The sequence below is a fragment of the Branchiostoma belcheri genome, unplaced genomic scaffold, assembly GCF_001625305.1.
Source record: "Branchiostoma belcheri isolate BF01 breed outbred unplaced genomic scaffold, Haploidv18h27 scaffold34, whole genome shotgun sequence".
Classification (NCBI taxonomy): domain Eukaryota; kingdom Metazoa; phylum Chordata; class Leptocardii; order Amphioxiformes; family Branchiostomatidae; genus Branchiostoma; species Branchiostoma belcheri.
In genome coordinates this window covers 2,216,232-2,229,791 of record NW_017803954.1, presented here as the reverse complement: position 1 = coordinate 2,229,791, position 13,560 = coordinate 2,216,232, and the positions used below count along the sequence as shown (strand labels likewise).

The 13,560-nt window shown below is 37.6% G+C and overlaps 1 protein-coding gene across 1 annotated transcript in view; it reads left to right on the top strand.

The window, feature by feature from the left end:
• LOC109475629 (serine/threonine-protein kinase BRSK2-like) overlaps positions 1-13,560 on the top strand; it is a 41,930-nt gene that overhangs the window by 7,758 nt on the left and 20,612 nt on the right. Inside the window, exons 2-3 of the mRNA XM_019776366.1 lie at positions 7,758-7,852; positions 11,929-12,014. Coding sequence (XP_019631925.1) covers positions 7,758-7,852; positions 11,929-12,014 — 181 coding nt within the window. The remainder of the gene's footprint in view (positions 1-7,757; positions 7,853-11,928; positions 12,015-13,560) is intronic.

The following is a 13,560-nucleotide window of genomic DNA, read 5'->3' as shown; positions in this document are numbered from 1 at the left end:
CCCTTCTGATTTACCTTAACTTGTACGGGATGGGTTACCACATATCACATCGGCATGCATAGAATATTTAATGAGAAAATTTTATAATTATGTAATGATAACTGTCTGGAATTTCATACTTGTGGTATTTGAAAGTTCAGTGAAGGTGAACATCATTAAACATAATGTATTCAAATCAGGACTTCATTTGCATAATTTATGAGAAAATGCTAGCATGGCATTGTTTGTTGATATATCTGTCTTTTGGTTGAGAATATGATAAATTGATATAGTTCATGAAAATGAGGATCCTGTTTGCACAATCAGGAGGAATAATCTACAAATTGTCAGTCATAAAGACTAACATCATTTGGCAAAGGTATGATGTCGGGGAAATCTAGTTCTATGTATTATGATTTATAGACACTAAACTGGATAGTGAGTAGTGAGTGAATGAGGGCACAAGTCATGGAAAATATCATGTATTCTTATACCGTCTATTAAACGTCTTTTTGCAGTGCATCGGGCAATCCTAGTAAACATTGTCAGATAATAATGGTGCTATTCAGGGCTAAAATGTTAAAGATTATGTATGTTTGATAAAGGTAAGGGGATATCATAAAGTAACATGCTTCCCAAGTAAAATGCACTAGTCAGTTAATATTCCAAGGGCTGTGAAACAGTTCATGTAACCAACTTGTAACCATATGTCAATTAAACTACAAAATTGCCCAAACATGACCAGGTGCCATTTTTCATTTGACGGATATAAGTGTTTGCATTACAGGGTTCTTCAGGCACCATGTGTGTACAGTAATATTTGCAAATGTTTGCAAATGAGTGTTCATTCAATGGTAATGTGCTTGTTTAAAGACCTCTACAAACAAAAGGTGCGTTGTACTTTGGTCTTGTGTCAGCAAGGCCATACAAACATACTTTTATAGATGTACACAAATTGGTTTGGCTTGTTCGACAGAAAACAAGTTATCCCTAAATTTGAGAACATGCAGGTATTCTGATAACATTAGATACAAAATCTTAGGTAACATTAGGTACAAAAGTTTTTAAACCTCGAAGCAAGAAGTAATTTAAAAAAAAAACATGTTGTTTCATCATGCTGTTATATCGGGAACGGGTTTTCTGCGCGTGAAGAATTTGCGCGTGAAAAACTTGCGCGTGAAAAATTTGCGCGTGAAAAATAAAAGTCTTAGAAATATGTTAGAAAATATGCAGTACCAAATTCGTAGGCAGGAAAATGTTGTCCTCTGGTATAATTTTCCCTCTGTTAGCCAAAATTTTTGTTTGAAAATGTTGGTCCCTGGGGAATAAGCTAATTTGCATAATTTCCATAAAACCTGACCTTTTGAAAGTCACTTGAATTTGTAAGAAATACATGGAAAAGTTACTAGTATGAGGTTTAGGATGGTAAAATTTAACAATCTGAAGCTTTTCTCCATTCTAGAAGTTTGATTTCATGCTTTCTTAAACAAATTCTTTCACGCGCAAATTTCAACCTTTTTTGCGCGTGAAAACTTTACCTTTCAAAACAACCTGAAATCACAAAAAAATGGACAAAACAAGGGTATGTAGTCTAGAATGCAAGCAAAATGATGTTAAATTTTTATTTTCTTGTCTTTTTTCCAACTTTTAAGTTTAAAACAGCAAAAAGTTTTCAAATCCCTTGGGAGTCAGCTAATTTGCATATCTTCACACGCAGATTCTTCACGCGCAAGTTTTTCTCGCGCAAATTTTTCACGTGCACAAAACCCCATCTCTGTTATATCAAAAAGGAAATATACCAGCATTTTGACGTTGTTTTTAAGACACTGACTAAAAATGCTTTGAAAAATTCCCTGGGTTAAACCCAATGCAATGATCAAATTATGCTGCTCTTAGGATGATAATGTTTACTATCCTTCTCAAAGGTTTAATGCTTAGTTCAGTTTATTGGTATATTGATTTTAGATTGCAAAGCTGATGTCTGGGTCTCATATGACCCTGAGTTGAACTTGACCCTTGATGAGAGTTTAAACTTCTGACATTGAGTATCCAGTATGGTTATCCATTGCACGGGTAGCTTTGCAGTGGATATGCAGCATTATTGCAATGTGGCCACTGCACTGACTTGTAATTCTATGTAATCAACTTCAGCTAACTGTTTCCATTACACGTCAATTAGAACAAATCATAACTAGCCTCCTAAATTCACATGTATTGATCAATAATTCATGGTGAGTCCTGGACAGATTCTGAAACCTTCACATTCACCACTTTTTCCATGTCAGAGCTTTTGACTTCCTATCATTTTGCATGTCAATCTCTCCCCACCTATGTGCTTTCAACCTACTCTGTGCAGACAGACTGGTACACAAACCCACAGCTCAGCCACATTACTTCTGCACATGGAAGTAATTACATGTAGCACTTTAGAACCACTGACATCACCAACACACATATCCGTACCACTGACATCACCAACACACACATCAGTACCACTGACATCACCAACACACACATCAGTACCACTGACATCACCAATATACACATCAGTACCACTGACATCACCAACACACATATCAGTACCACTGACATTACCAATACACACATCAGTACCACTGATATCACCAACACACACAATCACCAACACACACATCAGTACCACTGACATTACCAATACACATATTAGTACCACTGATATCACCAACATACACAACAGTACCACTGGCATCACCAACACACACATCAGTACCACTGACATCACCAACACACACATCAGTAACACTGACATTACCAATACACATATCAGTACCACTGACATTACCAATACACATATCAGTACCACTGACATTACCAATACACATATCAGTACCACTGACATTACCAATACACATATCAGTACCACTGACATTACCAATACACATAGCAGTACCACTGACATTACCAACACACACATCAGTACCACTGACATCACCAACATACACCTCAGTACCACTGATATTACTAACACACACATCAGTACCACTGACATTACCAATATACACATCAGTACCACTGACATCACCAACACACACATCAGTACCACTGACATCACCAACACACATATCCGTACCACTGACATCACCAACACACACATCAGTACCACTGACATTACCAATACACACATCAGTACCACTGACATTACCAATACACACATCAGTACCACTGATATCACCAACACACACAATCACCAACACACACATCAGTACCACTGACATTACCAATACACATATTAGTACCACTGATATCACCAACATACACAGCAGTACCACTGGCATCACCAACACACACATCAGTACCACTGACATCACCAACACACACATCAGTACCACTGACATTACCAATACACACATCAGTACCACTGACATCACCAACACACACATCAGTACCACTGACATCACCAACACACACATCAGTACCACTGACATCACCAACATACACATCAGTACCACTGACATTACCAATACACACATCAGTACCACTGACATCACCAACACACACATCAGTACCACTGACATCACCAACACACATATCAGTACCACTGACATCACCAATACACATGTCAATACCACTGATATTTACACACATCAGTACCACTGTCTCTAATTGTAGATCCCCTCTACTAACACCATTTTACATACTTGACAGCTACATTGACGAATATATATGGATGTGTGCATGGTTAATAGTATAATACCATTAACACGCAAAGCGGTATCATTTATACTTGTATCATCAGCATGTTTAATACCGAGGCTTATCAGAGATTGCTGTCACCACACTGACAAAGAAAGCTCCGCCCAACTGGAAAGTCTCCAGATGGAGTCGGCCATACCAGTGGAAATATCTCCATTTCCTGCTGATAAAGTGTGGCAATCTAATTATGATGCATTACTTTGTCTTCCCTCCTGATTGATCTGGGTGGAGCTGGGGTTTTGTATGCATGTTGACAGACAGATGGGTGCCAGTACAGGGGACATGTCTAATCACAGCCTGGACTTACAGACAGTCCAGATTTCCAGCTTGATGTCAGGGAGGAGTGTTCCATCCCTGCTCCGGTGGTAAAGGAAAGATGCACAGTGGCTGCTGTCAAATTGCTCAAAAGTAATGCTGAATCCGGATCACTTGGTAGAAGCAACTTTGAGAAAGGAAAATTTCCTTACCATGTAATGAAGAAACAAGCCATGTTTAACTATGCAGTGCACTACATATTGCTCAGGTTTTATTGCCATAGTTTGTGTGTTAATGTCCTGCATCACTAGCAGGTGCTGCATGGATGAACATGATTTCTTTTCCCTGCAATGTCAGGGTGATCACCACTTTTAGTTGGTCACATTTACGAGCATGGTTTACAACCAGTGTTTGCAGATGGTCTTTGCCCTAAGGGAAATACTGGGCCCCTAGCAGCTTTCTGAAACTACACTTGCTTGCTTGTAAACAGGATATTAAAGCAAGAAAGCTGTTTATGTATTTTCATGCTTTTCTGTATGTTATGGCCGAAGAATATAGTACTTACTTTCTTGCTTCATATCAGTAGCTTTTAAGCTACAGATTCCATTCAGTAGATCATAGGCATTCAACCTAAAGTAGGAATCTGTGTTTGTTTTAACTCTTAGTTTCACTGATAGAACTCTTTAAGGCTGTCAAGGCTGTTAAGAAAAAAAATAACCCGAACTTATAGCATGCTGATTTATCAAAGATTCAACAGTTACTAATTGTGAAGGTATGATTTTAGCCTACTTAAGTAAATTGGTATGCTAACAGTCCAGTGATGATTTTTGACTGTATTGTATCCTTACTGATTAATTTGATAGTGATCAGTACATGACAGTGACAGGAGTTAATAATCTTTGTGGTAGAATCATTGCAGTTCTTATTAGAATAGAGAGAGAGGGGGGAGATAGCTTGATCAAGTGTTATAGAGACTAATCTAGATGTAGGACATGTGTCGTAAGTCCCTAACTGCTCATGTATCACATTTTCTGCAGCAATACTCATGACCATGATTCGGATCTGTCTGATTGTCAGAAGATTGCCAAACCACACATTTGCACCCTTGACGATTGCTACTGTAATTCAGTTCACATCGGCTGTGTGGGCTGTTGTATTAAAATGTAAATTTCTGTACGAATGTTGCTTTCCCCTGACAGAAAATCTTTAAAACCAATCAATTCTTCATCTGACAGCAGTGGTGGGGCTGTGACCTTTGTTATTCCGGTGGCACCCAGAAAACATGTCCAGTAAAATAACTTTGCTAAGAATTAGTAAGACTGCAGTGTACTTTTTATCGTACATTTCTGAATCAGTATTATTTATTCTACCTATGGAAAATTCTGGCACCACTACTACATTAGTAACTTTGGTAGAAAAATTTGTGTCAGGAGAGGAACCAATTGCATAGCAAATCAGATCATTAACAAAGAATACATGGGATTTTCTCAAAGGGGAGGTTGTTAGTAGGCTAATTTTGCACTTCAATCATAGTATTTCTTTGCTTTTCTTACCATCTTTACTGACGTTTTTGAAAATGTATCTTAAGGCCACGCCAATTTAATTTCTTGGTTAACGGATTTTTCTAGAAAAATAATGGAGCGGGCGGGCGAAAAAAAAATAAAAATAAAAACAGGCCTAGGCATCCTATTATGGCCCAAAATGGTACGATAGGAGCCATGAAGTCAACACACCATGCTCGTTCAAAATTTAAACAGTGAATTTTGAACTTTTAATGATACCATTGCATTAAAAGATAGAATAACTGCAACAACTAGGATGAAAAGGACTGTTTTCAACTGTTCAGGGCAAAATATGAGTAGTTTGCAGTTGATTCTAAATTTTTATTTTTATTTGCAAATCAGAAAAAAATGAAGCGGCGAATCCGTTAACCAAGAAATTAAATTGGTGTGGCCTAACTGCTATGCATATAGATTCCTTAAGATATAGTCTGCTCAGCATGTCACATCAGGATTCATGAAGTAGGGCATCTTCTGTGTGAATTTCTGAATTATACAGTAATGAAGCCAGCATGGGCTCAGAAATAAGTCTGTTGGCCTGCTTTTGTTGACACTACCTGACTTTTCCTCTTTATATTTTCCACTTTCAAGAGATACAGAAGGCAATTCGAACAATTCAGAAAAAAAAATTGCCTTCAATCCAGACTTGAATTGTCACTAGTTGAATAACGGGATAAAAATACTGTAATGAAATCTTCTGCATATTTCCTTTAGGGTGTGGAATATTTTCTTTAATTTTGGAAATATGACTGATCTATGAGGGTTTTGTAACTATCATCTTGTGTATATGGATCTTGATAGCTTTTCCCATGAAATGATTTGAGGAAATTGGGACATTGTATCCAGCTAATAAAACTAGATAACATTTATCTGATATGGACAATTTGTCATCACTTTGGGTGAGCTGTGATTCATGGGAATGGCATGCGTTATAGTGGAGGTTATTACATTCTTATGGAATTGTAACTGCCAATATGTTCAAATGTCAATGGATTTACAACTTTCAGTCAATATTGCAACCATCTAGTCTATGTTGCCTACGTGCATGCTATCACTCTAGTCAGTATTGGTACCGAGGTCAGGATGAACATAGAGACCTCTGTGTTATTAAAAAACTTGCTTAGGTCTTGAACCCTTTTCTCATGGTATGGATTTTCTCTCGACCACAACAAGATTCTTAGTGATCTGCACCAGGTGGCATTTGATTTTGGCTGATCGTGTTTGTTGCCTTAAGTACTTGTGCAGATCGATTTTCAAGCCAATAGAATTGATATCAGACCTTTAATGACATGGGTGTAGGGAGGAATGGTCCATAGACAATGCCCATATCCCAGCATATCATCCAGGAAATTTAGGACAGTACTAAATATTTACTTACAGGGTACCAATGTCTTAATATATGGTTATAAAACATTCAGTCTTAATGTCCTTCTTTTCAAACAAGATTTGGTGACATGAATTTGGATTTGTTGGTTTTCAGAATTGACTAAATAGTTTGGGCCAATTTGGAAATGAAATAATCTGAACGTTCACATAATATTTTTATGCTTGTAATATTGAATGTCCTTGTAGTAAATAAATAATTAATATGATATGATTTTTATGTAAGCACTTAACCGTATCTGATCCTAGAATAAAGAAAATGTGCAACTAACAATATTTGGTAGGGAAATTTTCAGTGATGCTAGAAGCCCTCCTGTTACTTATAAAGCATGATGAATGTCAATCATCCTTGCTGATATTTGATTGAGCTCTTTGTGTGGTTACTATACATCATGAACATGTTAGGGACAGTTGACCATGATGCCCAGAGTATTTCAAGAAATGTTTTCTGTACATTGTGCAGGTTTGGAACCTGATTCTGATGTTACTTTACAAGACAGCAGTTGTAGCATTTCACCTGGACTGTTGTGAATAGAGTTGTTCTAACATCCTACAAGTTCAAGAATACATGTACCAATTTATGGACAACACTTGCTTTCAATTTTCTCCATGACTGTTCCTGTCCAAATGTGCGAATGACCAGAAAATCACCAATTCACTCTAAATAAGATATGATTGGTTTAGAACTGTTGACAGTTTATGTACATAATAACTTGAACAAGCATGATTGTATTTACCCCGGTGTTTTTTGCTAAAATAACAAATATCATTAGAGCAGGGTGTTGAAAAGTGGCAGCTATGTTAATGGTAATTGCAATGTGATAATGGAATTTTTATTTTCATATGCAGGTCTGGTCAAGCTGGGTGTCCATTGTGTTACAGGCAAGAAAGTGGCAATCAAAATTGTGAACAGAGAGAAACTTAGTGAATCTGTACTCCAGAAGGTAAGTGGGACAGAAGACCAGTCCTATTTCTTGTCATTCAATTGCAAAGTCCGGCATTTTAGGGATAGACAATATTGCGTGTGTCCAGCAGTTTTGTTACAGAACAGGCTGTTTTATATATCATATAGATCCTTGTCGGTGGTTAGTTCTGTCACAGCCAGCTTGACTGTTTTAACTCATACATGACGCCTACAATGACTGACCACACTGTAACTGAATACATGACAAAATTGTACCATTTGAACCATACTATACACGTGATAGTGAGTTAAACAAATTCGTTCCAATATGACTGTTATAGTGCATTTCTCAGTAAACTTTCCCATACGTGTACTAGATATTGAATTAAAAAGACAACCTGATTCATCATTTAGAAGTTAGTACATTCTTGTTTTGATTGGGGCCAGTAAAGGAGGCAACGAAATATTGGTATTGGTAAAGTAGGCATGCACTCACACCTGACTTCACTATTATTGATTTGCATACAAATGATGTATGACCTGATAAATATTGTGACACAAGTGGATAAGCTTTCTTCACAAGTCAGCATATCTGGATGTACAATATAAGACATTATGTATAACATTCATGTATGTACTCAGATGTCCCAGTACCTGGAGCACACTTACATTCCCCAAGGGAAACAAATGATGTGTCCCGTAGAATATGGGTGAATGGCCTATAAAAGCAGGTGGTAATTAAAGATTCATAGTGATGGTTTGACACCCGTCAGCAAAAAATGAATGTGCCTGGCTGTTCCCCTTATCAAATGGACATGATTTATATTCTTCTGCACAGGTGTGGATATAACATATAGTACTGCTAATATACATACATATTGTGTTACTGTGCAGGACACATACTGACACATCTATTTCCTGTTCTAATATTTCTTTGACTAATTTATCAAATACCTGTTCAGTGGGTGCTGCACCAAGTTTAATTCAAGACACTGTATATGATTTAATATTCAACATGTTACAACACATGTTACTTTCAAACATCATAACTACATTTCTACTAAATGAATACTTTACTAAAATCTTTAAGAGTAAAATGTACTTGCTACCAGAAGACCTAAAATGGATAATCATTATCCTTGTAGTGATTCAGTAGAATCTCCTTTTTCTGTGATATCTTGACAGGTTTTTAAATGCCAATAATGCTGGATAGTCTAGTAATGTTTTTCTGCCAAAAGGTCAAAAGAAAAAAGACATAAGTAGGAAAACAGGTCAACATCATCACTGATATTTATGCACTGTTGTCATACATGAAATTAAGTTCTAGTGCCCTTTGGGAGTGGCCTTAGGGACATTGTATAAAACCCAGCATGAAGCATTGGATGGTCTACATTTTTGTATTAATTTTCCAGCTTATCTCTTTGTGGTCATATTATTCAGAATATATAGATTTTGAGTAAGTAGTGTTCTGCACTAAGGCTTGAATTGAAGTCATTTAAAAACATGAATTCTTTCCCTTCCTGTGTAAAATTGTGTGTAAATCACCCATTTGGGGCCCTCTCCTTTCCCTCTACAATCCATTGGAGCCCTAATAACTTACCAGTTGGCAGGAATCGTTCCACTTTGTGTAAAATCAATTTCCTTGACTACTTGGATTGAGACATTACAGAGGAGAACGCTCCTTCATATGTAACCTCATTCAGTGCATCTTCATCTTTTCCCACTTATTCCGATGGATCTTGAGCACATTTTGACAGATAAAACAATCTATCTTTCCCTGTGGGCATTTACCTTCTCTGTTTATATGATTCAAACAGACTCGGAACCATTGTCTTTAGAGGCCTGACTGCATTATATTTTCTGTCCTCGCTGATAGTGAAGGGTGAATTCAGAAAGATCACTTAGCTGTGTTTTTGTTTTTTTTGTGGCTAACCACAATCCAATGATTATGGCAAAACAACACCATTCGTATTCATGGATGGAAGTAGAATTCATCATTTCATGACGCACGTGAAGCCAACAAATGACGTAGGCACAATGGTGTGGATCACATGTTCACAATTGGGGTGGGGTCCAGAAGGTGAGAGCTGCCAGCGTCAGTTGGCTAATTATAGCTGCAGGATCAATCAGGAGCCACCGGGTCTTTGTGGTAATGACTAATTGGATGTTTTACATGCGCTACCAATTCTGCTTACATGTGAGGAGTTGTCTTTTAGTAATTTCTCCATTAGAGACAAGTCAACAATGCTATATCCCCATGGTTCCAGTGCCTGAGTATCTGTCTACCATCGAAAATATTACAGAACTGGAGAGAGGTATTCTCTGAGCAACCAAGTTGTTTTCCATTGTATGATGCACACACAGGACATTCTTGCATAAGTATATAATATATAGCTGGGATATATGAAAAGAGAAAAATGTACATGTAACTCATCAGTTCTCTCATAATGCAAGTTGAACATTGACAGGTGGCAGCCGTCGGCATGGTCTTTTCCCAGTGGCCCAATAGGGTGGTAATGCTTTATTCTCTAAAAATCTTTATCTTCAAATCTCTGGTTCATCAAAGGCTGCATTGCCTCACTTTTGATTCTTCAGGTTCGAAAATAGCTGCTGTTTTGGCGGCTTTACTATGATATCTCGACCAGTCATCTGTAAAGACTTCTCCCCCCCACATTTTGGCTGCCAACCAGTCTGTCATGTGTTGTCATTGTCATGAATAAATGAAGTGGCCGGTGGGCATCTCAGCATAACTCCATCAGACATTGGTATTCACTGCCACAACAGGAGTGTGTAGATAAGCCTCAGGAGCAGCAGGCATCTGCACACTCCATTCTCTACAGTTGATTACACCTTGTCATGGGTGATATGCTGCTTGATAAAGGTATGATAACGGCAGCTAGGGGATTGCACTATCTGCTCCATATGTCAATATACTTATCAAATATATGATTTATCATGCAGGTAGCAGTCTTTTCAGGTGTTACTGTGGCCGTAGGAATTTGCTGGCCAGTTTAACATCTTTGATGTGGTTACGCCATGTGGCAGCTTGCCAGTTAAGTGATTCAGAATTAGGTAGTATAGAACTCGAGAGCCATAAATAGGAAATTGTGTTGGGCTGTACATGTGCATTTGGCAATGGGTTTGGAGATTAGAGAATTTGGTTTGCAATGGCTTAATGGTTATATTTGTGTAATTTTAGTATTTGATATATCTCACAAATATGAGAATAAACAAATGAAGTTGTGTTATACTACCACCTGTATACATTACTATAGCAGTAGTTATAAAATCATTTTAGGGGCTGTATCATAATATATGGGAAGTCTGAATAGTAGCTCCAGGCACTTAAGTTTATTGTTCTACCTTGGGAAACTATACTGCTGGGATGACAGGAAGAAGTCATCGAGTAGTTTATAAAGATAGAAAAATTACAAAATCTAATCAGGCATACTGTGGAGGGGAGCACCCGTAGTCTAATTACACAGTGTCTTCTGTGTTTTAGTTTAAAAGTTTTAATAATAGATGCACAAGATAAGACAAAAAGGTATTGCTCATGAATATTGTACATTGTCTATGGCTTGCCAGTGGTCCTGCTCTAGATCTGTTTCAATCTTAAGAAAATGTGCCTTGAAGAATAGGTCTACATATCTACACAGTCACTGGTATAAGGGTGATGCCAAAATGTTCCATATATATATATATATATATATATAGCTGTCAAATATCTATCTGCAGCCATAAATTGAACATAGGAATCAGATTAATGTATCATAAAATTCGTAGATTTGTATCCACTTGTTTGCATGTAACTTCAGTAGTATCCACTTGTTTGTAGGTCTACACATGTAGTTGTAGAAGGCATGACTAAAGTGTCAGTACTTTTGTTATGTCAATAAAGATTTTGTTATTTTCAAAGCGTCTACGTGATTCATTGCTAAGTATAAGTTGATTGATCTATAGTCATGTATGTAGGTTAATTCTTTTGTACCATTTGTCTGTTTGTATGTCTAGTTATATAGACCTTACGAAAATTGCTGTTCTTTTATTGTGTCAATGAAGTTCTTATACATGTAATAATTCTGCTAATACTTCATTGTATTGTTTATTGTTTTCTAGGTGGAGAGGGAAATTGCCATCCTGAAACTTATAGAACATCCACATGTACTTAGGTTGTATGATGTTTATGAAAACAGAAAATACCTGTAAGTATACTTACACTTTAAATATCTAGCTATATAGGTCAATTTTACATTAATCTTGTCTGTAACCAGCAACACCAGTAATGGAAAAGGGTCAAATTTTGATCAAGAAGAGAGCAGAATACATTATTTGCCATCTGGTTGAAGGTCTCATTCATGAGTTGTTTCCATACATTAGAAACCATGCATTAATGAGTGACTTACGAGACCGTGTTCCCTATGATCCTACATTAAATCAATTGATATCTTTCATGCTATGTTGAGCACACTTACTCTACGTCTCATAAAAAAATTGCCAACGACTTCTATACACACAATCCTGTTTTATGGGAATCACAAACTGCACTTAGCAGCTGTCCGCAAGAGGCCCTCCCGCGCTGCAAACCTACGACCGCACAACTCACAACAATGGACTGTGCACGTCCGACCTAGCGCGCGGCTGCCGACAATTACGTCCTAATTTCATCAGTTACAAACAAGCTTTCACCGCTTTGACGTTTTACATCAGTTGGGATGGCTAAAGGGAAAATTCTCACCAATAAAAACACGCGTTCATACAGCCGTTTAGTTTTTGACTTGGTACTCTTTTAGGGGGTACACTCGGAGTAATACATGAATGAGACCTTAATAACCATTGATTATTAAGATTTTGGTCTAAGTGAAAGAATATGCATCCCCTAACAATCTCTGAGAAAGATTTTGTCTCACGTCACTCCGTTACCGAGCAACGGGTCAATAAAGTTGCGTCAAAATTTTGATATGAGCAGCGCCACCTGGCAGTCTGAAATAAAAGTACAACAGATATCTTAATTACCCTTATGACGTGTCGGAAACAGTGATTTATTGTGTTTTTTTTCGTTCCGTTGGGTAGATTAATGTGTTCTGTATGAAATTGTTTGTCTGTAAACCTGAATAGACAGCAAGTGATAGATCTGAACGATGCTGATCATTTGGTGTATGCTGGCAAATGAGGCGTAGCATCAGTAAGGACATTGATGTGCATGTCGCATTAGGACACGCCCATAAAAGCGAAAACATCGACATTACACAAACAACAGTAAAGCCAAACATATACACTTGCTAAAATTTGAACTCGAGGTAAGAAGAAGTAAACGACATGCTGCTGATAGTGCATCTAGCGCACTCTAAAAGTCAGCCTAGGCGGGAATGGGGAGAGGTTTACAGAGGTGACGCAAGATGCTGCTTACAAAATTCGAGGCAACTTCGGTCAAGAGTACCTTTTTCTACTAGTTGAGAAGAATAAAGGCAAAAGAGGCCAAATTGACCATAAACTATCACTCAGAAAGAAGGGGAATTCCAGACAGCGTTCTTAGAACAGAGCAAAACAGAAACTTTTCCAATGAAAGTTGAAGTAATGCTTTGGCATAATATATCCCTTCTCACCTAACTAGAAATTAACTAAATTTAGTCTGTATTTTGCAGTCTGGAAGTCTGGGGGATACAAATTCACGTCAGCTGTAGCGTTCCAGGTGTTTTCTGTTAGTTTTGGGAGGGGGGGCGGGGTAAGGATCCACCGCCCTGCAGTGGC